Source organism: Schistocerca nitens, chromosome 2 (genome assembly GCF_023898315.1).
Source record: "Schistocerca nitens isolate TAMUIC-IGC-003100 chromosome 2, iqSchNite1.1, whole genome shotgun sequence".
Taxonomy (NCBI): domain Eukaryota; kingdom Metazoa; phylum Arthropoda; class Insecta; order Orthoptera; family Acrididae; genus Schistocerca; species Schistocerca nitens.
Window position 1 is genome coordinate 764,968,601 of NC_064615.1, and position 27,613 is coordinate 764,996,213.

The 27,613-nt window shown below is 44.7% G+C and overlaps 1 protein-coding gene across 1 annotated transcript in view; it reads right to left on the reverse strand.

The window, feature by feature from the left end:
• Window positions 1-27,613, reverse strand: part of LOC126234614 (protein takeout-like) — a 95,054-nt gene that overhangs the window by 43,010 nt on the left and 24,431 nt on the right. The window contains exons 2-3 of the mRNA XM_049943341.1: window positions 14,680-14,772; window positions 3,477-3,612 (exon numbers count right to left, since the gene is read on the reverse strand). Coding sequence (XP_049799298.1) covers window positions 3,477-3,612; window positions 14,680-14,772 — 229 coding nt within the window. The remainder of the gene's footprint in view (window positions 1-3,476; window positions 3,613-14,679; window positions 14,773-27,613) is intronic.

Here is a 27,613-nt window from a genome sequence, read left to right on the forward strand (position 1 = left end):
ACGCGCTCCGCTGAAGACTAAAAGATTAGTTCTGAGAACTTGCTTACTAAATGTATTAAATGCAATGTACTAACATAAAGGCTCAGTTTGTTGAGAACAGGGAGCTTTTTCTTTTTTATTATTTTTCAGCAGCGATTCAAGAATTGTCAGCAAATCTTAAATGTCAAACGTGTGTAAATCTACCTACCTTTAGTCTTATTAACATGGATATCGCCAGAGAGATGAGCTTTGGTACTAAAAGTGTTCAGATTGTTGCTGATGACCTAAATTGTAAAAAAAAAAAAATTATTGACATCGTCCTCATGATTCCATAGCTTTTTCTCTTCTTGAGCCTCTTTTTCACCACTCTTTCAGCTCAGGAAATCGCTATGTAATGAAAGTAAATGGACACCAATATTCTCAGGGAATTCCAGTAAAGCGCTGTGTAGTCAATCGCATTCGCGGCAATGCTGATTCATCGTTCTGTGTAGTCCGCCGACATGCCCCGAACGGTCATTTTATTCTTAGAATGTATACGCACTGTCATTTATGATAAGAGTTGTCATCAAAGATTATTGTCAGTCGACCCAGTGACATAGTTTGAACATTCAACCGTTATCGTGAGACACATAACACTAGAGACATACAGTATGTCGCACCGTTCGCCTGCCGTCGACAATACCAGCTGCTGATTGCTACCAGCAGGTCGTGCCTCGTGGTACGCCTACAGGAACGAAGCAGAACCGTGCGCTTTCATTTTGGGAACTGTGTCCACACAGACAGTGCGAACAGTCTCCACAAAAATAATATGTTCTCTTGGGGTCCATTACGCAGAACAGCAAACAAAAGAAAAACGATTGGTCAAGTGCGAGATGCAGTCGCGAGCTGAGTATTTCGTATGAACTTAACTACGTGTACATATAATTCATCCTTCTTGGGAATCCAGAATCTCAATGATGTTTGCCTGTTATCGAATCGATACTGACAAGATATTGGTCCTAGAAATTCCTAGATCGTATGAAAATGTCTACTGTAGTTGTTTAGACTAGCCCAGACATACAAAAGAAGCGAGCAGGGGATTTCAGTTGAGAGAGAGAGAGAGAGAGAGAGAGAGAGAGAGAGAGAAAGAAGATTTAATAAAACGTATTTATTAACTAACTAAAAAGTGACTACAACTTACATTTTACGTTTGCATGCAGTAATGTTTGTCTATCACGCTTTTGACAGATGATGAATGCAATGTATATTCAAAAAGCAAAAGATATTTTTATGTGATATAATCACACATTAACAAGTTTCATACTTTTCGCTATACTTGTACCGTGCATTCTTGCTTCCTGCCGAAGTTCATGATTCTAGGTCAACGAGAAGCAAGGCTACTTCCGTAGGTTTTGTAGAATGAGTTTGCAAGTATCAAAATATGTGACATAATGACCGAATATTTTGACTGCATTGACAAAAGCTTAAATTTTTTCACCACCAATGGACCATAGACCTTAATTTGTGACATAAATTTGAAATTGCTACGTCTACCTTTTCTTAACAGATGAACAGACAGATAGATTAACATTTAAAAAACATTTTTTGTGTTATATAATTACAAATTAATCATTTTAGAGTTTTTTTCCTTCACCTTTATTGTGAAACCGTGCTTTTCGCCAAATTTTATGATCCAACGGGGAACACCATATAGGTTTTGATGAGAGAGTTTTCGAGTATCAAAATATGTGATATAAATTGATTACGTTGACTTAAAAGTTTAAACGTCTTACACCGCCAAGGGACAATAAACTTTAATATTTGACATAAATGTGAGCTTGATAAGTCTATGAGTTGCTGAGTAAAAGGGTTCTTGACTGTCGCACTGACATACAGACAGACCGATGGACTACATCTTATAAGGGTTGCGTTTTTACAGATTGGGGCACGGGATCCTATAAACAGGACTCTAGTATGGGAAGTAGCTGGGAAAGACAATACCAAGAATAAAAGTTGCTGTAATGGAATCGGCGAAAGCTGATCCCCCACAGTTGCAGTGGGAAGCACAAGGCAGATTCGCGAGTCTACCTTAATAATGTAACGCGTTTTTGTAAACGACTTATGGAAACCCCACAGTGTTGCCTCAGCTCTGTAGACGACTATTGTTTTCGCCTGCGGCTGTTTGCGCTTCGCAGCTGAAAGTTGGTAAAGCTGGTCTCGTATGAATGGCGATGTTCCACACACCTGTCATGCACTGTGCGAATCGAACGGCCAATGTAAGCTTTCCCACATTGACACGGAATTTTGTACACACCGGGTTTCCTAAGCCCCAAATCATCTTTCGCACAGTGCATGACAGATGTGTGGAACATCGCCGTCATAAGACACTATAACAGCCGGAAAAATCGGCAGTAGCAGGACACTGCTTAAGTGATGGACACAGTATGAAATTTGATGAAACTCTGGTAGTTGCCAACATGTCTTGTTTTTGGAAAAGTGTCTATAAAGAGGCGATTGAAATTAGGTTGGCTGATAACTTAATTAACAGATACAATGGGTCTCCTCTTAGCAAGACGTGGAATCCTGTGTTGCCTTGCATCAAAATTGAACGTTCTTCGGTGCGGCCCTGAGTACGACATATCGTTGCCTGCAGTGTTTCACTAAAGACGGCGCTACCTCCCTGTCTTGGAGGGCAGCAACCGTGATGGGCGGCGCATGCGCCATGTACTAAACGGTGGCCTATATAGGAAGTCGATTTGTAGTCTGGCGTCAGTTCTCAGCTGGACTCATCAGCAGAAGTAGCATCTTCCTGAAGATGGCGAGCAGTTGGATCGCCGAAATATCGAGTCAAGTTGATTTTAGGATCCAGCAGCAAACCCGAAGATACTTTCAAGATTCAGAAGGATGCAGGTTGCAGTAGTTACTTAGAGATGGAGAAGCTTGCACGGGATGGAGTAGCATGGAGAGCAGCATCAAACCAGTCTCTGGACTGAAGACCACAACAACACAGTGACTGATACTGGTGTAGACATCTGAACTAGCCAATATACATGATGTGTATTTAACGCAACCGTGAAACTTAGTGTGTTACTGCTATCCTGTATTCCATGAATAATGATCTCGTCTAGACTCAATATTAAATCCGAATCTTGTTTCCTTTGAGACTGTCTGAAACGTGCTGTCTGAAACATGAAATATTTTTAGTGTTCTATTGTCCCAGTTATACAGTTATATAAAACGTCATTCGAAGCATCTCCATAAAATACTTTTGAGGAAACTATTTGGTTTCTACTGTCTTAAAATTTTAATAGCTTTTCTTTGTAATTCTATGATGTGGGTTATTTATAGTGTTCCAGAAGTTTTGTCCGCCATGAAATAGATTGAATCATTTTCCTTTGAAACATTAGAGATTATAACTCTATGGTCCTGAGAAGCATAATTTCTGACATTGAAAATTTGTCATGATCTACATAATATATCAATTTCCGTTTTCTGCTTTTAAATAGACGACGTCGTACCTGACATCTCGGAGCTGTACCTTTGCTTGTCCCAGTACGACCATGTCTCTCATTATGAACTTGAACCCTTTGTCGTCCACCACCATTTCCGTAATCTGCTGCGGATCCATGGGTAAAAGTCTGATGCTCGGATCACCTGCCACAGCAAGGAAACACAGATTTAGCAAGACATTTCACTACGTTTATTGTAACCATGAATGCACAGATATCTACTGTGACCCAATATCAAATTTGGTAAATTTGTTACTTTCTAGATTGCGTCCAGTCCCTGTGTTCCTTATTAAGCTCTCTCTCTCTCTCTCTCTCTCTCTCTCTCTCTCTCTGTCACTCACTCACTCACACACACACACACAAATATATATATATATATATATATATATATATATATATATGATTACTTTGCTGTTCACAATAAAGTGCCTGTTAGAGTGTTTAATGAACCACCTTCAAGCTGTTTCTCTACCGTTCCACTCTCGAACGGTGCGGGGAAAACGAGCACTTAAATTTTTCTGTGCGAAGCCTCATTTCTCTTATTTTATCGTGATCATCATTTCTTCTTATGTAGGTATGTGCCAACAGAATGTTTTCGCAATCAGAGGAGAAAACTGGTGATTGAAATTTCATGAGAAGATCCCGTCGCAACGAAAAACGCATTTGTTTCAATGACTGCCACTCGAATTCATGTATCATGTCTGTGACACTATCTCCCCTACTTGGCAATAATACAAAACGAGCTGCCCTTCTTTATAGTTTTTCGATATCATCCGTCAGTCCCATCTGATGCGGATCCCACAAAGCACAGCAATACTCCAGTCTCTTTAGTAGACCTGTTTCACTTTTTAAGAATTCTGCCAATGAATCGCAGTCTTTGGTTGGCTGAACCGACAACATTATCTATGCGATCGTTCCAGTTTAGGGTATTTGTAATTGTAATCCCCAATTATTTAGTTCAATTTACAGCCTTCAGATTTGTGTGACTTATCGCGTAATCGAATCTTAGCGGATTTCTTTTAGTACTCAAGTGAATAACTCACACTCTTCTTTATTCAGGGTCAATTGCCAATTTTCGCACCATTTTGCAATTCGTTTTGGTCGTCTGATGACTTTACAAGACGGTAAATGACAGCAAAATCTGCAAACAATCTAATAGGGCTACTCAGATTGTCTCCTGTGTCGTTAATACAGGTCAGGAACAATAGAGGGCCTATAACACTTCCTTGGGGAACGCCGGATGTTACTTCTGTTTTACTCGATGACTTCCCGTCTATTTCTACAAACTGCGACCTTTCTGACAGGAAGTCATGAATCCAGTCGCACAACTGCGGCGATACTCCATAGACACGCAGTTTGGTTAGAAGACGCTTGCGAGGAACAGTGTCACAGAAAGCCTTCTAGAAATCTAAAAATATGGAATCAATTTGACATCCCCTGTCGATAGCACTTATTACTTAATGAGTATAAAGAGCTAGTTGTGTTTCACAAGAACGATATTTTCTGAATCCGTGCTGACTACGTGTTAATAAATCGTTTTCTTCGAGGTACTTCATAATGTTCGAATACAGTATATGTTCCAAAACCCTACTGCAAATCGAGATTAGTGATATGGGCCTGTAATTCAACGGATTACTCCTACTTCCCTTTTTGGGTATTGGTGTGACTTGAGCAATTTTCCAGTCTTTAAGTACGGATCATTCTGTGAGCGAGCGGTTGTATATAATTGCTAAATATGGAGCTATTTTATCAGCGTACTCTGAGAGGAACCTGACTGGTATACAATGTGGACCGGAAGCCTTGCTTTTATTAAATGAATTGAGCTCCTTTGCGACCCCGAGGATATCTATTTTTATGTTTCTCGTCTAGGCAGTTGTCCTTGATTGGAATTCTGGATCACCTTACGTACAATAAAATTACTGTCAGATGCTCAAGTTCTGAAACAATGCTTCATGTGCGACTTCACAACTGAAAGATGAACGAAATGTGTTATCATAAACCAGCACGTCCACTGAGGCGGGATAAGTCACTGGATACCTCCTAACACCATGCCGTACCTCCTTTTGCCCCCCGATTATGTCCCATAAATGTTCGATAAGTGGCCATATCATTCGCTAGATCTGTCCAGAATGTTCTTCAGATCAATCGCGAACATTCCTGGCGCAGCGATAAGTCGCACTGTCATCTGTAAAAATTCCATCTTTGCTTGGGAACACAAAGTACATGGATGGTTGCAAATGGTTTACAATTAGTCGAACATAATCATTTCCAGTCAATGATCGCTTCAATTAGACCATGTAAATACAGCCCCCACCATTGTAGGGCACCCACCAGCTTGCACAGTGCCTTGTTAACAACTTGGGTCCTTGGCTTCGTAGGTTCTGCTCCACACTGGATCTCTACCATCAGCTCTTATCAACTGAAATCGGGACTCGTCTGATCAGGTCACGGTTTTACAGTGGTCTAGGGTCCAACCGGTATGATCACGAGCCCAGGAGAGGGGCAGCAGGCGATGTCGTGCTGTTAGCCAAGGCACTCGCGTCGGTCGTCAGCTGTCACTGCCCGTTAACGCCAAATCTCGCCGCACTATCCTAACGGATATGTTCGTCGTACGTCCCACATCGATTTCTGCACTTATTTCACGCGGTCTTGTTTGTCTATTAGCGCTCACAACTCTGCGCAAATGCCGATGCTTTCGGTCGTTAAGTGAAGGCCATCGGCCACTACGTTGTCTGTGATAAGAAGTAATGCCTGAAAATTTATATTCCCGGTACTCCTCACACTGTGATCTCGAGTGAGCCTTGAGCAGCCGCTGGTGAAGTATCAGTGCAGCAGCAGTGCAGTAGCGAGTCGCATATTTAGCTTTCATATTTGTTTTGTAGTTTGATTCTTAATTTCTTTCCGAGTGTTTGTACGCTTGCATATTTAATTACGTAAAATCCTTTCGTATTCTCGTATTTGAGAGGAGTGATATTGCTTATTGATAGCCGTATTGTATAAATTCGCGGAGTCGTTATATATTACCAGTAGGATGGATAGGGTGTGTGCGTGCTGTGTGCGGGCGCAGGAGGAACTGGCCGCGGTTCGCGAGCAGCTGAGCGTGCTGTTGGCCACGGTCAGCCGCCTTCAGGCTGCTGCCTCGAGGTGCAGCGACGGCGGAGGGTCTGGCGACACCCTAGGTGTCACTTGCTGCGTCCGCTGACTCAGCCGCCGAGGCACCTTCTAGAGTACCCGGCGTGTTGGGGCCGCCCTCACCTCAGGAAACGAGGCGGAGGGCCAATGTGGAGGTTGACCGGCTGGCCTCGCCCGTTCATCCTGTCAGTGGGCAGGTGGCCGCTCCTTCAGCAGGGCCCGAGCGGGCACACGGGGGCAAAGGCTTGCTGGTTATTGGGAGCTCCAAAGTTAGGCGGGTGATGGAGCCCCTTAGAGAAATAGCGTACGGGGCTGGAAAGAAATCCAACGTGCACTCGGTTTGTCTGCCGGGGGGCCTCATCCAAGGTGTGGAGGCGGCTATCGAGCGTACGGGGTGCAGTCGTCTGCAAATAGTTGCTCACGTCGGCACCAATGATGCCTGGCGCTTGGGTTCTGAGGCGATCCTCAGATCGTACAGGCGGCTGGCGGATTTGGTGAAGACCGCTGGCCTCGCACGCGGGGTGCAAGCAGAGCTCTCTATTTGCAGCATCGTTCCCAGAGTGGATTGGGGTCCTTTCGTTTGGAGCCGAGTGGAGGGTCTCAACCAGAGGCTTCGTCCACTCTGTGACGGTCTTGGCTACAGATTTCTAGACTTGCGCTGTTGGGTGGGGAATTGTAGGACGCCCCTAGATAGGTCAGGGGTGCACTACACAAAGGAAGCGGCTACTCGGGTAGCAGAGTACTTGTGGCGTGCACATGGGGGTTTTTTAGGCTAGGCAGTAGTGCGAGGTGTCCTGCTGAACACTCACCAGTCGACGTGCAGGCAGGGAAATCAGGACGCGCTCAGTGTAAAGACACTTCAGCTATCAAGATATCAGCAGTAAATTTTCAGAGTGTTCGAAATAAAGATCCTGAATTTACTGACCTCCAGGAAGCGTGTGTCGCGCAAATTATTTTCGGGACTGAGACCTGCTGAACCCTTAGGAAGTTCTGAAATATTTAGTGAGGGTTGGAACGCGTATTGGAAAGACAGATTAGACACCGTAGGAGGTGGTATCTTCATTGCAGTGGACAAGAATATTATGTCTACTGAGGTCGAAGTAGAGAGTGATTGTGAAGTTATCTGGACACGTTTAACAGGGCTAGGGAAAATAACGTTAATTGTGAGGTGTTATTACCGGCCACAAGGTTCCACCGTGACAGTTCTAGAATCATTCAAATGGAGTCTACATTCTGTATCGCAGATGTACCCGGATCATGCTATATTAGTCGGAGGCGACTTCAACCTACCTTACAGGTGGTACAGGTGGTACAGACAAGCCGTCTTGTGAATTAATTTTGAACACATTATCCGAAAACTGTCTTGAGCAGCTAAATCGACAGCCAGCGCGTAATGGAAGTATTTTAGATCTGGTAACCACGAGCACAGCAGACCTCATCGACGGTGTCAGTGTTGAGACAGGGATTAGTGACCATGATGTTGTCATTACGACCATGGTTACGAAAGTTAAAATGTCGGTCAAGAAGGTTAGGAGAGTATTCTTACTAGAAAGAGCAGATAAGGAGTTGTTAGCATCCCACTTAGTAAATGAATCGACTTCATTTACATTAGGTACGATGGACGTGGAAGAATTATGCTGTCCATGCATCAGGACGGCTTTAGAAAGCATCGCTCCTGCGGAATGCAACTCGCGCTTTTTTCACATGATATCTTGCGAACCATAGATGAAGGGTATCAGACGGATGTCATATTCCTTGGCTTCCGGAAAGCGTTTGACTCGGTGCCCCACTGCAGACTCCTAACTAAGGTACGAGCATATGGAATTGGTTGCCAAGTATGTGAGTGGCTCGAAGACTTCCTAAGTGATAGAACCCAGTACGTTGTTCTCTATGGTGAGTGTTCATCGGAGGTGAGGGTATCATCTGGAGTGCCCCAGGGAAGTGTGGTAGGTCCGCTGTTTTTTTCTATCTACATAAATGATCTTTTGGATTGGGTGGACAGCAATGTGCGGCTGTTTGCTGATGATGCTGTGGTGTACGGGAAGGTGTCGTCGTTGAGTGACTGTAGGAGGATACAAGATGACTTGGTCAGGATTTGTGATTGGTGTAAATAATGGCAGCTAACTCTAAATATAGATAAATGTAAATTAATGCAGATGAATAGGAAAAAGAATCCTGTAATGTTTGAATACTCCATTAGTAGCGTAGCGCTTGATACAGTCACGTCGATTAAATATTTGGGCGTAACATTGCAGAGCGATATGATGTGGGACAAGCATGTAATGGCAGTTGTGGGGAAGGCGGATGGTCGTCTTCGGTTCATTGGTAGAATTTTGGGAAGATGTGATTCATCTGTAAAGGAGACCGCTTATAAAACACTAATACGACCTATTCTTGAGTACTGCTCGAGCGTTTGGGATCCCTATCAGGTTGGATTGAGGGAGGACATAGAAGCAATTCAGAAGCGGGCTGCTAGATTTGTTACTGGTAGGTTTGATTATCACGCGAGTGTTACGGAAATGCTTCAGGAACTCGGGTGGGAGTCTCTGGAGGAAAGGAGGTGTTTTTTTCGTGAATCGCTACTGAGGAAATTTAGAGAACCAGCATTTGAGGCTGACTGCAGTACAAATTTACAGCCGCCATCTTATATTTCGTGGAAAGACCACAAAGATAAGAGAGATTAGGGCTCGTACAGAGGCATATAGGCAGTCATTTTTCCCTCGTTCTGTTTGGGAGTGGAACAGGAAGAGAAGACGCTAGTTGTGGTACGAGGTACCCTCCGCCACGCACCGTATCGTGGATTGCGGAGTATGTATGTAGATGTAGATATATTGAATGCCCTAACGATTTCTGAAATGGAACCATGCATTTAGCTTCAACTACCATTTCGAATTCAAAATCTGTTAATATCCGTCGTGTGGCCAAAATCACGTCGGAAACCTTTTCACATAAATCACCAGAGTACAAATGACAACTCCGCCAATTCACTGACGTTTTGTACCTTGTCTACGAGACACTACCGCAATCTGTATATATGCAGACATGTCGCTATCTCACGGCTTTTGTCATCGCAGTGTAGTAACACGAATCATATCATAAAATGGCAACTACCAAAATACTAATGTATGTATTGATTATAGGTCTGTAAAACAGAAAATTCATAATTTTACGATATTGTTATAACAACTGTGATTTAGAAACAATGCGAAAACAATATTTGTTAATCAAAATATCCACGGGTGTACTGCCGGTCTACATGTCCAACGGGCACAATATTTCGGCGATCATACACGTCGCCATCATCAGGTGAACTGACGGACTGAGCTCCTGTGAACGAGCCGGGACGGGGATCCGTACGCTATGACTGCTCAGAGGGAACTGGGTTCGGTCGCGGCGGCGGCCGATTTAAATACCCTCCGCCCGCGACGACCCCCCCCCCCAACCCCGCTGTCCGAACCCCGCTGTCTGCTGTCGCGCGGTGGAATAGATTGCGACGGCGTCTGAAATGACGTCGGTGTGATGGCTCTGTCCGCCGTGGTCGTCACAACTATACGTTTGCTCGATTTACTCTTGATTAACCCAATCGCTGGTTCCCAAGCCTTGCTAAGATTATAGCCACAGTCACGGTTTATGAGGTCGTCATTGGTGCGAATTTCGATGGCCTCTCTAACAACGCTGTCCCAGTATCTCGACGTCTGTACCAGAATCCTCGTGCGTTCATACTCCATAGCGTGATTTTCCGACAAACAATGTTCAGCGACCGCCGACTTGCTCGGATACATCAGTCGAGTGTGCCTCTGGTGTTCACGGCATCGATCCTCGACGGTACGCATCGTCTGACCAATATACGACTTGCCACATTGACACGGAGTCTGGTACACGCCGGCCTTCCTCAAACCGGTGTCATCTTTGGCGCTACCCACCAGTGCACGAGTTTTATTCGGAGGACAAAACACAGTTCCGACCTGGTGTTTCTTCAAAATGCGGGCGATTTTCCCCGAGAGTGCACCTGTATATGAAATAAACGCAGTGCCTACCTCCTCCCTCGTGATTTCATCCATCTCCACAGGTTGTTCTGTAGTGGTTGGGCGGAGAGCACGTTGAATCTGCCACACTGAGTACCCATTTTTTCGAAATACATTTCTCAGATGTTCCAATTCCTGGGGTAGACTCTCTGCGTCAGTGATAGTGCGCGCCACTATGTACTAGAGTTTTAAGTACCCCATGCCACTGTGAAGGGTGGTGGCAGCTGTCTGCGGCCAAATACAGATAAGTGCGCGTTGTCTCCCGATACACCCCATGACTTAGGGTGCCGTCAGCCCTTCTCTTGACCAAGACGTCAAAGAAAGGTAATTTTACCCTCCTTTTCAGTCTCCATAGTGAATTTGATGTTGGGGTGTATGGAGTTTAGATGTGTAAGGAAGTCAAGGAGTTTATCCATACCATGTGGCCAGACGACGAACGTGTCGTCCACGTAACGGAAAAAGCAAGTAGATTTCCATTCGGATGACGACAGGGCTTCCTCCTCGAAGTTCTCCATGTACAAATTCGCTACCACCGGTGAGAGTGGGCTACCCATGGCGACTCCCTCCGTTTGTTCGTAGTATTCTCCATTAAAAAGAAAATACGTGGAAGTCAAGACATGCCTAAAAAGTTCAGTGGTCTTCTCGTCAAACTTCTGACTAATCAATTCTAGTGACTCTCGCAGGGGTACCCTCGTGAACAAGGAAACGACGTCAAAACTCACCGTGATATCTGACTCACCCAACTTGAAGCTATCAAGGATTTTAACAAAATCCACGGAATTACGAATGTGATGAGGGCATTTACCCACATAAGGACTTAATATTCCCGTCAGGTATTTGGCCAACAAATATGTAGCTGTCCTGATGTTGCTGACAATGGGACGTAATGGTACCCCCTCTTTGTGAACCTTCGGGAGTCCATATAGTCTAGGAGGTACCGGACCTTGGGGTAACAATATGTTGTTGCCAATAAACTCGAATAGTTCTTCACCGATTTACTTCAGATTTTTACACAATACTCTAAAAACATTCATACAGACATAGGCTTTATATTCTTTAAAACAGCAGTGTACAGGCTTTCAGTGAAACCCGAATACAATAAAAAGAATGCTGTGCCGTGAAAATGGGCAGTTTAAGTTTCTTTCTCATAGTCAGCTTTAACTACGATGAGAAGCATTTAAACCAGTAGACAAACTGTTTCTCCTATATACACTCCTGGAAATGGAAAAAAGAACACATTGACACCGGTGTGTCAGACCCACCATACTTGCTCCGGACACTGCGAGAGGGCTGTACAAGCAATGATCACACGCACGGCACAGCGGACACACCAGGACCCGCGGTGTTGGCCGTCGAATGGCGCTACCTGCGCAGCATTTGTGCACCGCCGCCGTCAGTGTCAGCCAGTTTGCCGTGGCATACGTAGCTCCATCGCAGTCTTTAACACTGGTAGCATGCCGCGACAGCGTGGACGTGAACCGTATGTGCAGTTGACGGACTTTGAGCGAGGGCGTATAGTGGGCATGCGGGAGGCCGGGTGGACGTACCGCCGAATTGCTCAACACGTGGGGCGTGAGGTCTCCACAGTACATCGATGTTGTCGCCAGTGGTCGGCGGAAGGTGCACGTGCCCGTCGACCTGGGACCGGACCGCAGCGACGCACGGATGCACGCCAAGACCGTAGGATCCTACGCAGTGCCGTAGGGGACCGCACCGCCACTTCCCAGCAAATTAGGGACACTGTTGCTCCTGGGGTATCGGCGAGGACCATTCGCAACCGTCTCCATGAAGCCGGGCTACGTTCGCGCACACCGTTAGGCCGTCTTCCGCTCACGCCCCAACATCGTGCAGCCCGCCTCCAGTGGTGTCGCGACAGGCGTGAATGGAGGGACGAATGGAGACGTGTCGTCTTCATCGATGAGAGTCGCTTCTGCCTTGGTGCCAATGATGGTCGTATGCGTGTTTGGCGCCGTGCAGGTGAGCGCCACAATCAGGACTGCATACGACCGAGGCACACAGGGCCAACACCCGGCATCATGGTGTGGGGAGCGATCTCCTACACTGGCCGTACACCACTGGTGATCGTCGAGGGGACACTGAATAGTGCACGGTACATCCAAACCGTCATCGAACCCATCGTTCTACCATTCCTAGACCGGCAAGGGAACTTGCTGTTCCAACAGGACAATGCACGTCCGCATGTATCCCGTGCCACCCAACGTGCTCTAGAAGGTGTAAGTCAACTACCCTGGCCAGCAAGGTCTCCGGATGTGTCCCCCATTGAGCATGTTTGGGACTGGATGAAGCGTCGTCTCACGCGGTCTGCACGTCCAGCACGAACGCTGGTCCAACTGAGGCGCCAGGTGGAAATGGCATGGCAAGCCGTTCCACAGGACTACATCCAGCATCTCTACGATCGTCTCCATGGGAGAATAGCAGCCTGCATTGCTGCGAAAGGTGGATATACCCTGTACTAGTGCCGACATTGTGCATGCTCTGTTGCCTGTGCCTATGTGCCTGTGGTTCTGTCAGTGTGATCATGTGATGTATCTGACCCCAGGAATGTGTCAATAAAGTTTCCCCTTCCTGGGACAATGAATTCACGGTGTTCTTATTTCAATTTCCAGGAGTGTATATTCTCAGACCATATACATAATATTTTTAAAAAATTGTATAGACAATAATGTGATGTTTTGGTTTCTGCCTTGCGATTGCTTTTAATAGCAAGCAGGAAAGTCGTACTTATAGCTTAACGGACTGCGTTTAGAGTACTACCACGGATTCCGAGTCGTCCGAAACTTTGAAATTCTTCCCATTCGCAAACTGAAACTATATGGAAAACAATCACTGAACCTGCTATCGTCACGACCCAGCAGCTCTCATACCCCCATATGCCAACGATCCCAGCCGATTTACGTACTCATTTCTATCGACTTCAGTTTCCATTCAAGGTTTTGTATACAATGACAAAAGGTTCAAGGTCAGAGAGTGGAGGGGGGGGGGGCGAGAAGACGCACAAAGAGGGGTGGAAGAAATCGACATAGTCATGGAGAAGGACAGGGAGAGAGAGAGGAGGGAGGAGGAGATTGCATATGCAAACCAGTGCAGTGAGGGTTCAAAATGGTTCAAATGGCTCTGAGCACTATGTGACTTAACTTCTGAGGTCATCAGTCCCCCAGAACTTAGAACTACTTAAACCTAACTAACCTAAGGACATCACACACATCCATGCCCGAGGCAGGATTCGAACTTGCGACCGTAGCGGTCACGCGGTTCCAGACTGTAGCGCCTAGAACCGCTCGGCCATCCCGGCCGGCTGTAGTGAGGGGATCAAGTGCATTGAGATGAAGTAGAACGAACCTGAAAACGAATATTGAGCTTGTTATGTTTGCGTAAAACACAAAACCATCATTCTGGAACGGGTTATGTCAGAGTTCTCCTTAGAGACGAGTAAGTAGAATTGTCAATATTGTCCTAAAATCTTGTAAAGTCAGTGTGTGGTAAAGCATCTATAAAATACAGATATAATGATTTTGGAACGTTGTTCTGGAGTTGTTGCCAACCTTATTAGTTAATGTGGAAGTGCAACGAAGATTTATAGATATCAGTATTAACCGCGGAAAGTACTAAGATGTTAGACCTGTAGAAATTGTTGGAAAGAATCAAAGAGCAAGTATTTTTCACATAAAACGGTATTGCATCACGTACACCATATTACAGGTGAGGCTGCATGCCAAGCAGTTTGTATTTCTCATTGCATTTCAGTGAAATAGAGAATAGACCAACTACAAACATTTGTCCTGTTTTGTGTAGTGACTTTTTGAGAAACTATAAACAGATATTATTAAGCACAAGTTAATTTTCTGCCGATCAGCGTGGTAAAATGTACATTGTAACACGAATGTCATACTGTAGGACACAAACATAGTGAGCAGTTTTTGCAAAATAGGGAAACCTCTTAGAACAATGGAAGAAAGGGGCACAATATCCTTAGATAAACTAAGGAAGACTGTTCTTTCATCATTATATTCAAAAATTTTATCAATTATACTCACCTTTCACAAGATAGGGAATTGCAGTGCGACCATTCTTCAGAGCACATTCATTTGGGTTTGGGCCCTTCTCGCTGCAGGCTTTGAGGTATTGTGCTGAAACAGAAAGGTCCTATGTGGTACAAGAGCATTTTTACTTTGATGCTACAAGATATAAACAAAAAATGCATCAAGCAACTGTTGTTATGGTCTTCAGTCCGGAGACTGTTTTGATGCAGCTCTATACGCCAGTCTGTCCTGTGCAAGCCACCCCATCACTTTATAACTACTGTAACGTGCATCCATTTGCACCTGCTTACTACATTCGACTCCCTATGCAGCCCCCCCCCCTCCACCCTCCCCCTCTTCCCACACACACACATCAAACTCGCCTACTACTTTTATTCTTATATTCTAGTTTATTCTGATATTCTAGTACAAGTGATTGATACTTACAAAACGATTACGCCCCCCTCCCCCGACCTACCATCGCCACCTAAGAACCATGGACTGTGCCAAAGTGGGTGGCTTTCTTTGCTCTACGACACAGATACAGATGTAGAGATGTATCTATGAAGAGTCCTGAGTAGCCTGTGATGCTGAAGAGGGACATTAGCCTCTACACTGAGGCAACAGTCTAGCTGACTGACTGATCTGGCCTTGTAACTTTGGCAACATAGCCTTTCTATATTGGTACTATCAATGGCTGAAAGAAAAGGGAAGCTACTGCTATTATATTTACTTCAAAACAGATAGCTCTCATGTGTGGGTTAAGGGATGACTCCTCGTGGGTAAAGTATTCCGGAGGTAAAATAGCCCAGAGGTCTGGTACCGTGCGCTGCGGAATTTGAATCAGCACCAGACATCATGGACTTCGAAGAGCCCTAGAGGTCTCTGCACCATCACGCCGTAAGCCATGGCGGCGAGCGCCTCCTGGGCCGCATTTATAGTGTGAGGACGCCACAGTGGAACATGTGGTTCCAGCAGCCAATAGCGACACCCCCGATTGTGTATTTAAGCGCCTGCCTCTCGCTCAGCCGAACCTTCTACCCCTCTGCAGGTGTTCCCAAGGGCTCTGTCCTCTCCGCTCTCCTCTACCTCCTGTACACGGCAGATATGCACTAACCCCCTCCTCCAGTACACCTCTTGCAATATGCTGATGACACCGCATTCCTCGCCCTCGCTCCTACCCTCCAACGGTCCCAATGCCTTCTCCAGAATCACCTTGACCTTTTTGCTGCATGGTGTAACCAGTGGCTCCTGAAAATGAATCCTTCCAAGACCCAGGCAATCATCGTAGGTCGTACAACTTGTTCCTTCCGGCTCCTGAATTTCTCCCTTACTGTCTGCGCCCATCCTGTCTGCCTCACCCCCACCCTCACCTACCTTGGCCTCTCCATTGACCGTCACCTGGATCAATCATCTCCGCTCCATCCAATCCAAAGCCCACAACTACCTCCGACTCCTCAAACTCCTCTCTGGCCGGACATGGGGGTTGCACCCCTCTACCATGCTCCACACCTACAAATCCTTAATCCGTCCCATTGTCTGTTATGCCAGTCCTGCCTGGATATCTGCCCACCCCCCCCCCCAAATTCTATAAGTCCCTCCAGATCCTTGAGCGTCATGCACTCTGCCTCGCCTTCCGTATACACCTCCCGTCCCCCTCACGGATCCTCTATGATCTCATTCCTTTCCCCCATCTGCTCCTCTTCCTCAAACATATCTGCATCCTCTACACCTCCCGCCGCCTTGATCCCCCTCACCCCCTGGTTGCTCCTCTCCTCTCCCATCCCCGCCCCCTGCCACGTCTTCACTGGTGTGTCCCCCCTACCCTCCATCTCTACACCCTTCATCTCCTTTCCCAAGGTGTCTTCCATCAACTCCCCCTCCCAGATGATGCCCTCTCTCGCTCCATTTATCCCTCCTATCAACTCTGATCCTCACTCCCCCTCCTTTCCTCTGTCCTTTTCCCGGGCTCCCTCTCCCCTCCTTCCATCCTCTTTTCTCCCCACCTCCCCTCACTCTGCCCCCTTCTCTTCCCTCGAGTCCTTTTGCATTTCCCTCCTCTGCCTCCTCTCATTCCCTCTCGCATCTGCCCTGCCCCTCTCCCCCTTTATTAGCCCTCTCCCTCCTTGGTTCCCACCCCTTTTCGTTTTTTTTCCTTCTTCCCTCCTTGTTCTTCCCCTTCCTCCAGGTAACCCCCCTCCATCTGCCTTTGGCTCGGGAGTGTCATCCTTGTGCCGCCATTTTCGTGCAGTGTTTTACAGTGAGTGTTAACAGTGAGTGTTCCATGTTGTGTTTTTTGGGAAGTGTTGCGAACGGCCATCATACTGTCGCTGGGTGTGTTTTTATCTCTTGCGAACGGAAACCAGACTATCGCCATGTTTTTTAATTGTGTGTGTACTATGTTACTTGTCTGATTCCTGTGTCTTTTATTAACATTGCCAACCCCTTTTGCTTTCTGTTTTAACTTTCCGCATTTTTCCGCCATTTTACACTTCACGTCACCGTTTTATTGCTTGTTTTTCTTGTTTCTTTCCTTCTTCCATTTTTAAAAAAAAAAGTCTTTAGGCTGTAGAGCAGCGTACTAAGCTGCTGCCAGCCCGCCCCCTTCGGGGGGAATTGAAAATCAATAAAGGAAAAAAAAGAAAAAGGCTCAGCCAACCGCTGCCACGCCTGTATTCCCACGTCCCACCCAGTCTCCATCTCTCCACCCTCCTTACCCTCTCCCAAGGTGGCTTCCGCCAACTTCCCCTCACTGATGATGTCCTCCTCCCCTCCATCTACCCCTCCTATCAACTTTGATCCTCCCCCCCACTTCCTGTGTCTTTTCCTTTAGGCACCCTCCCTCCCTTCTCTCTTCTTTTCCCCCCATCCCCCTTCCTCCGCCCCTCTTCCCCGGGCTTCCCCTCCCCCTTCCTCCCTTCCCCCTATCTCCCCTGCCCGTTGCATCTTTGCTCTCCCCTCTCCCTCTCCCCTCCCCCTCCTCCTCTCTTGGCAGGTCCCCGGACTCGTACACGCTCAGTGGACATTCGCACGCCGGAGATCATCGCCATCAGTGTCTCGTGTGTGTGCCTTCGTTTTGTGTTTAGTGTTCTTTCTCCGTCACGCCACCACTGTTCACGTGTGCCGTCGCAGTCCGTGTTATGTGCGCCGTGTCAACAAGTGTTTGTGTTTTTTCTCGTCCAGCGTGAACGGCTTCATGTTTCTTGTTCTTCGTATCTACCGCGCCTCGACAACAGACTGCTTGTTTACCGTTCTTTGTTTCCATTACTAGTGGACGTGTTGGATTCGTTTGGTTCTCTCTGCCACTCCGTTGCTTCTTGCGTGTTGTCGTCGTAAGGTCTCTCTCGAACGTCCTTTGTTGTTGTTTCGTGTGTTTCCTTTCCGTTCGTTTGTTTGTTCGCGGGCCGCTCTCCGTTTGGTCCCGACGCGATTTCTAGACCACCCCACGACCGTTCCGCTAAAATAGTCCATTCATATACTGAGTTGGATATTGGCCATCAGGTACACTAGCGTCCTACGAGTCGGAGCGTTCTACGCTTGATGCTTTAAGAGGGTAGGTTTGTTAAAGGAATTAAAAACAGAGTTTGGATAGGCTGAAAAGAAAGGTAGTGGTAATTAGAGATACGCACCGGCAGGAAGAACGGATTTTTGGACAGGTCAGTACACGCTTTTCAACACAGAATCAAATATATGTAATGCAGAACGAGGTCTCACAATATAATAGAAATGCAGCAGACTACCATAAACAAAATAGTGAATCCATAATTACGCTATATACAAGTCGACACTAACTATGATTGTAAAAGTTTGTGTGCTGACTAGCTCTGCACATGAAAAGATGGTAAGAATGTTTGATGCCATAAAAGAAATTATTTAGATCGTTAAACCAGATGAAAATTTAATGCTAATGAGGACAGAAATTCGATAGTGAGAAAGGTAAGAGAAGGAAACGTTGTAGCAGAACACGAAATGGGGGAAAGGAGTGTAACCTTCCGGCGAAGGTTCGAGTCCCCTCTCGGGCATGGGTGTGTGTGTTTGTCCTTAGGATAATTTAGGTTAATTAGTGTGTAAGCTTAGGGACTGATGATCTTAGCAGTTAAGTCCCATAAGATTTCATACACATTTGACCATTTTTTTATTTTGGAGTGTAACCGGAAATAGCCTGGTAGAATTTTGCACAGAGAGCTTTTTAATCGTCGCTAATACTTGGTTTAAGACTCGTGAAAGAAGATAGTAAACATGCAAGAGACGTAGAGACAAGGGAAGGTTTCAGAGAGATTACTTAATGGAGACTTCGAAACCAGACTGTACACTGTAAAACATTATAAACTACAGATTAAAACTGAATAAATTACAGAACGGTAGGAGTTTTAGGACATGGGACCAGGTTAATTTGAAAGAATCACTGTTTGGGGAGTGTTTCAAGGAAGTATTAGGGAAAGAGTGACTGAAACAGGTGAAAGCAATACAGTAGAAGACTGATGTATAGGTTTCACAGATTATGCTGAGGGAATTGAATTAGGTAATGAATACAGGTCAAGGTAAAGTCTTTGGTGCGTACCCCATCATGGGCTACTGGCCTCACTGCAGATAGAGCACAGCTTTTGTTCGCCGCAGCACTACGAAGTTGGGGTGCTACGTGCCCACAGCGCCGGCGGCCTATCTTGGGGAAAGATTCCCGGTACTCATTGGGAGGACTTGGGCCCGTACTGGAGAGACTGGAACGAGCTAAACCCCTGACCCTGTCTGGGATTGGATCCGGGATCTGCAGTTTCGGAGTCCAGTGCACTACCCGCTAGCTACTCATGATGGCCACCAAGTAAATGTAATCTTAGTTAAAAACAATACGTATATCTAGGAATGTACTACGAAAAATCAACGAAATACTTAAATTTGCTTAAAGATATACAGTGACTTGAATACATGGACGGCAGACTCTGGCCAAATTGATTAATAATTTTGTAGTCTACATCTCTATACACGGCGGTCAGAAACAATATGAAAAACTTGTGACAACGCTGCAGGGTAGGTTGCACTGGAAAATAATTGATAAAAAAAGAATTCGATACGTTGATTGTTGAAGTTAGCCAATCAAACAGTTGTGTGAGCAAATTCAAGTGATGGGCCAGAGACTGTGCCGCCTAATGTGTTGTTCGTTCGAAATACAAATTAAAAAGCCTGCAAACGTAACTTTTGAATTTAATTTATTTAATACAAAAGGTACAATCTCGTGTATACCAGAGATCTATTGACATCAGTTACTGAATATTGAGTCCTGTAATACTAAACACTAATATTAGACTCCTCCCAATTTACGTTGCTCGAAAGGTTAGAAGATGATGTAATGGAACACCGAAACTGCTTGCGTAAATAAATTAAATGCAAAAGTGACGGCTGCAGATGTTTTAATTTTCATTTAATATTGAACAACCAATATGCTTGTAACCATCCATTACAAGGAAGGACATACAAAGATTTGTTCTTCGCTTGGTTTCCTAGGATCAGACAATAGAGTGACGCAAAAATTGAATACAAGACGTTAGTAAGAACCGAACTCGAACCGAACGATGAGCAGTCACGTGCGCTAGCAAACTGTATCTGGTGGGCCGTCTGAATTTGCGCGTGCAATGCCCTGATTGGCTAACTTCAATGCTGAGAAACTCGAAAACGGCGCAATGTCTCTATTTTTTCTTAACAGCTGTTTCTCGTTACAACCCATCCTGCAGCACCATTACAAGCTTCTCAGACTGTTTCTGACCACCCTGTATAGAGCCTGTACGCCGAAAGCTATGCTGCGGCACCTGGTGGTGCGTACTTTGCACCAATAAAGCAATTCTCTATCACATTTCTTTTATGTGTTGGGCGAGAGAAAACTATGTGGTTCTATGATATGTAGCCTAGTCTCATTATTCCAAAGATCCCTACAGGAAATTCCTCTAATGATCTCTTTGTCAACAGGGGGTTAATCCGAGGTTAATCCCTAATCTTCCTTCTTTCCTTTTGACGCAAAATAAATAAATGTGACTGCAGAATGATAAAATTGGTTCAAACGGCTCTGAGCAAAAAAAAAAAAAAAAAAAAAAAAAAAAAAAATGGTTCAAATGGCTCTGAGCACTATGGGACTCAACTGCTGTGGTCATTAGTCCCCTAGAACTTAGAAATACTTAAACCTAACTAACCTAAGGACATCACACACATCCATGCGCGAGGCAGGATTCGAACCTGCGACCGTAGCAGTCGCACGGTTCCGGACTGCGCGCCTAGAACCGCGAGACCACCGCGGCCGGCTGGCTCTGAGAACCATGGGACTTAACATCTCAGGTGATCAGTCCCCTAGAACTTAGAACTAGGTAAACCTAAGTAAAGACATCACACCCATCCATGCCCGAAGCAGGATTCGAACGTGCGACCGTAGCGGTCGCACGGTTCCCGACTAAAACGCCTAGAGTCGCTGGGCCACACTGGCCGGCGCAGAATGATCACATAATATTCTTCCATTACAGGTTTTTCTACATATACCACCACCGTTTTGCGAGTAGAACGTCACCTTTCTCCCACTCATTGCCATTTGAGTTCCTTTAGGATGAATGTTCCACTTTCGTGTTTTTTATACCGATCCAAACGGTGAAACACAGTTTGTTCCACTAGCGTCTTATATGGAAGTCATTTACAGATCCATTTAATGCTACTTATATTAAATATTCCTCCCATTTCATATAACTTATTAATTATTTCTAAATATTGATACGTATGACTTACGTGTTTGGAATGTCGACTAGTAATATTGTATTTATCCTCAATTTTTTTCGGCAGCGAGAAAACTTCTTTTGCACGAAGTGACTTAACCAAGTACCGATTCCAGACTCCGTAATTCCATGAAAGTGAGGTTTATGGGAATCAATTTGGACGTGTCCCAGTGTTCCGACCTGATGCTCACGTCATGAGCCTGTTAGCACACACAAGTCTAAAATCTTGATGGGCACTGGAAAGGAAACAAATTAGGATAGGCTGCCCACAAGCGCACACTACAGACTGGCTCTGGACTAAATAAAGTATGAGTCGTACAAATACTCAATGAATGACTGACTGCTAAATGACAGTCTAAACATTTGTCTCCGCTGGTAGATGATCAGAAAGTTAACTATTATGATGATTCACTATTTAGACGTTTACAAGAATTTTGACCTGAGTTGAGACAGGTTTGGGCATAGAGCTGTTAGTTTTCATACTGTTCATGTATCTTGCCTGCTTTTTGGACCACTCTCGGAAATGTATCTTAAGCAAGGATTTTTGGAATCCCGGTTTCCGTTACTGAGTTTCTGAGACAATCTTTCACGTGAACGATTAGTTCTGTGACTTACGTAACAGATTCAGGTCATAGTGCCTGACTAAAAAGATTTGTGCACACGCTAGCACAATATACAGCCAAATGATCAGTAGAGAGGGCATTAGATATCCGTTTCTGCAACATTTTATTTAATAAGAGTAATTCCCAAATCTTTACCGTCTGATGATACGTTGTGTGGAATTACAGCAGTATTTAATAATATCAAGTGAGATTCAAGAAAACGCGAAGAACAGAAGATTAAGCACAACTCAAATTAAGTAGTATGTTTCACTGCGAGGAAATGAAGCTCTAACGAAAACTTCGTAATACGGTTTGATGTACACAAGAAAATTACAAAAAAATGTTAGAGCTATCTAATGAATTTCAGACTGATTAAAAAAATTCTTTTAAAAATAAGGAAAATATACTGAATGGAAATCATTCCAAGCAATGACGAGGAATCAGAAAACATACTGAAGAGTGACAGAAACCGATAAATAATAGAAAATCCAGCAAGAATATGGTGTGGATTTTTTATACTAAAGAACAGTTCTTTGTTGGATATGTTACCACAAATAACAGAGGTCATACGTCTCAGAATTGCTGAAAACAATAACAATCATACACGAAAAAAACAAATAGCAAATTCTTATTTTTAGTACGAAAATAAAATAAAACGTACTATATTTTATGAAACAATAAAGAGGCAGGCTTCATGTAAAGGATGAATACAACTTCTAAATTTCAAGTTGTCGTGGAATACGAAGATGCAGACTAAAAGTAGGAATGAAGACAATAGACAAGTAGTCTCTTAGGAAGGTCATGTGACAGTATTCAAGAACAAGGACATTGTTGTTGTTGTTGTGGTCTTCAGTCCTGAGACTGGTTTGATGCAGCTCTGCATGCTACTCTATCCTGTGCAAGCTTCTTCATCTCCTAGTACCTACTGCAACCTACATCCTTCTGAATCTAAAAAATGGTTCAAATGGCTCTGAGCACTATGGGACTCAACTGCTGAGGTCATTAGTCCCCTAGAACTTAGAACTAGTTAAACCTAACTAACCTAAGGACATCACAAACATCCATGCCCGAGGCAGGATTCGAACCTGCGACCGTAGCGGTCTTGCGGTTCCAGACTGCAGCGCCTTTAACCGCACGGCCTTCTGAATCTGCTTAGTGTATTCATCTCATGGTCTCCCTCTACGATTTTTACCCTCCACGCTACCCTCCAATGCTAAATTTGTGATCCCTTGATGCCTCAAAACATGTCCTACTAACCGATCCCTTCTTCTAGTAAAGTTGTGCCACAAACTTCTCTTCTCCCCAATCCTATTCAATACCTCCTCATTAGTTATGTGATCTACCCACCTTATCTTCAGCATTCTTCTGTAGCACCACATTTCGAAAGCTTCTATTCTCTTCTTGTCCAAACTAGTTATCGTCCATGTTTCACTTCCATACATAGCTACACTCCATACAAATACTTTCAGAAACGACTTCCTGACACTTAAATCTATACTCGATGTTAACAAATTTCTCTTCTTCAGAAACGATTTTCTTCCGATTGCCAGTCTACATTTTATATCCTCTCTACTTCGACCATCATCAGTTATTTTACTCCCTAAATAGCAAAACTCCTAACAGTTAAATTATCGAATAAATGAAGCATCTGAGGGAATGTAGATATGGCAATGGGAACTCACAATGGAAAACTGACATCAACAAGAGCACGAACAGAACAAAATAGAAACATGTATTGTGTAGTTACTATACTGGCACACATCAAACAATGAGATAAATTTGAACAAACATTCAAACGTTTCTTCAAATAATCGTATGTCACTAGATGTGAATCAGAAACACACAATAACGACAGAAGCCATTCTGGAAGTTCAGAGTGACAATTATTGAACTCCATGAAACAAAATCGTCATAACTTGTGAACGGTTTACGTTAGAATGTGCAAACTGCACGGTTGGCCGCAAGATATGATTGGGATCAGTATGTGCTGTATGGTTTGGTTTAGCGATCAAGCCCACTTTCATTTGGATGGGTTCGTCAATCAGCAAAACTGGCGCATTTGGGGGAAAGAGAATCCGCATTTGCGATCGAGAATTCTCTTCACCCTCAACGGATGACTGTGTGGTGTGCAATGTCCTGTGACGGAGTAATCAGTGTGTTATTCCTTGATGGAATGGTGACTACCAAACGGTACGTGAAGGTTTTGGAAGATGATTTAATCCCCATTATCCAAGGTAACCCTAAGTTCCACAGGAGACGGAGCTAAACCCCGTCGAAGCAGGAGAGCGTATAATGTTCTGGAGGAGCACTTTGGGGACCGCATTCTGGTTCTGGGGTACCCAGAGGCCACTGGCTTGGCCCTCGATTGGCCTCCATTTTCTGCGGATCTGAATACACTACTGGCCGTTAAATTGCTACGCCAAGAAGATATGCAGATGGTAAACGAGTATTCATTGGAGAAATATATTATACTAGAACTGACATGTGATTACATTTTCACGCAATTTGGGTGCATAGATACGGAGAAATCAGTACCCAGATCAAACACCTCTGGCCTTGATACACCTGGGAATTGAGTCAAACAGAGCTTGGATGGCATGTACAGGTACAGCTGCGCATGCAGCTTAAACACGATACCGCAGTTCATCAAGAGTAGTGACTGCCGTATTGTGACGAGCCAGTTGCTCGGCCACCATTGACCAGACGTTTTCAATTGGTGAGAGATCTGGAGAATGTGCTGGCCAGGGTAGCAGTCGAACGTTTTCTGTATCCAGAAAGGCCCGTACAGGACCTGCAACATTTGGTCGTGCATTATCCTGCTGAAATATAGGGTTTCGCAGGGCTCGAATGAAGGGTAGAGCTACATCTCAAATGTAGCGTCCACTGTTCAAAGTGCCGTCAATGCGAACAAGATGGGACCGAGACGGGTAACCAATGGCACCCCATACCATCACGCCGGGTGATACTCCAGTATTGCGATGACGAATACACGCTTCCAATGTGCGTTCACCACGATGTCGCCAAACACGGATGCGACCATCATGATGCTGTAAGCAAAAATGACGTTTTGCCATTCGTGCACCCAGGTTCGTCGTTGAGAACACCATCGCAGGCGCTCCTGTCTGTGATGCAGCGTCAAGGGTACCCGCAGCCATTGTCTCCGAGCTGATAGTCCATGCTGCTGCAAACGTCGTCGAATTGTTCGTGCAGATGGTTGTTGTCTTGCAAACGACCCCATCTGCTGACTCAGGGATCGAGACGTGGCTGCACGATCCGTTACAGCCATGCGGATAAGATGCCTGTCATCTCGACCGCTAGTGATACGAGGCCGTTGGGATCCAGCACGGCGTTCCGTATTACCCTCCTGAACCCACCGATTCCATATTCTGCTAACAGTCGTTGGATCTCGACCAACGCGAGCAGCAATGTCGCGATACAATAAACCGCAATCGCGGTAGGCTACAATCCGACCTTTATCAAAGTCGGAAATGTGATGATATGCATTTCTCCTCCTTACACGAGGCATCACAACAACGTTTCACCAGGCAACACCGGTCACTTGCTGTTTGTGTATGCGAAATCGGTTGGAAACTTTCCTCATGTGAGCACGTTGTAGGTGTCGCCACCGGCCCCAACCCTGTGAGAATGCTCTGAAAAGCTAATCATTTGCATATCACAGAATCTTCTTCCTGTCGGTTAAATTTCGCGTCTGTAGCACGTCATCGTCGTGGTGTAGCAATTTTAATGGCCAGTAGTGCACATGCGACTCGTTTTTGTGGGGTTATATTAGAGCTAAGTGTACAGCAATAACGCCAAATCTATTTCTGAGCTGGAAACAGGGATTCAGGAGTTTGTCGACAGCATCGATATTCCGACTCCTCAGCGGGGCATATAGAATTTCGCTATTCCTCTGCTCCACATCACCGCCAATGATGGCAGTCATATCGAACATGTCACAACTTAAATCGGAATATCTGTAGTGACGTTTACATGTTGAATAAAGTGTGTGGACGCCGTAGTTTCTAACTAATTTTAGTTTTTTCTCCATATACCTCAATAATTGTCTCCTTGTAATACCAAATGATGTGCATAAAGCAATTTGAGACATGAATAAAGTAAGAGTATCTGGCTATGTCTGTGTTTCTCTAGAAATGGATAAAACTGGAAGATAAATAATGCACAAAGTGCTTGCAAAATATTGTAGGGGATACCAGGGTTAGTTGGCATAAGTGGCTCGTTGGCACCCAGCTTCTATTAGGTTGGTGCATGCGTTTACAGAGATTTTGTTATGCATGTTGGTATTGCGGGTGATGTGGGTATATTTATTTTTTGTCGTTTTTGTTTGTAGTTTACTGTTGCTATTTGAGTTTACAGATTTTCATTTTGTCATTTGGAGATAGTGGAGCTGTGGACGCTAGAAAATGAATCGCCAGGTGGAGAAATCGTAACATTTGTTTGAACTTAATAGAAGGGTGTCAGTAGCAGTGACAGCCTGAAGCATTTGCGCCGTGTATGGGACAATGCTATTAAACAGACCACGAAAAGGAAATTGTTTTCTCGTCTTAAGTAGGGTAGTTTCGACATTACTGACTGTCCACATTCTGAAAGACATTTGGGGTCTGATGGAGATCGTTTAAGTTTAAACGCATTAATCTACAATGATCCAGGTCAGTGTCCTCGAGAACTGGACAATGTAGTGAACTGTGATCGTTCTACCATCATACAACATTTGCATGCATGGAGAAGATTCAGAAATTGCGTGTATTTGTACTGCATACTCTAAGCGAAAATCAAGGAAATCAGCAGGTGGGCATATATGCATCTCTTCTTGCTCGTCATCAATTCGATAGTGAACAACACTGAAATTCATATCCTGAATTGTTATTGATGAAAAGAAAATATACATGTATCTTAATATAACAAATAGAAGGAGTGGTTGAGCACAAACAAAGCAGCAACACTCCGTACAAAAACCTTTGTGGATCCACGAAAGATACTGTTATGCATTTGATGAAACAGTGGTGGTGTGGTGTACTACGAAATGCTTCCCTGAGATGTAACCGTCTCTGCTGACATTTATTTTCAACAACTGAGAGGCAAACTAAGAACAACGATCAGGAAGACGCTACTCCACCACCATAACGCCCACCCTCCTTCTGCCCGACTGACAAAAAAGAAAGAAAAAAAAGCACTATAAAGGATCTGGGTTGCGAAGTCACTCCACATAACATTACTTACCTGATACTGCGTCCTCAGATTATCACATCTTCTGCCCTCTCCTGAACAATCTTCAAGGAAATTCCTCTCTGGGTGAAAATGCGTTCCAACAGACACATCGAACAAGATCAACAACGAATAATCCATTATCTCAAGGGCTTCTCAGCCACACTGAATGCAACGTAAATGATTTTGCTTTGAAGTACCATGCCTGCCGGCCGGTCTCTAGGGAAGATTGACGAAAACGATGACAAGGAAATTCGCATATCCAACATGGTCAAAAATGGGAAAAACTGGAGATGGCCAGATGAAGATTATTCAGTCACATATAATCGTAGTAAAATTGTGCAGAATTCGAATCCACCTATGAAAATAAATGAGCTT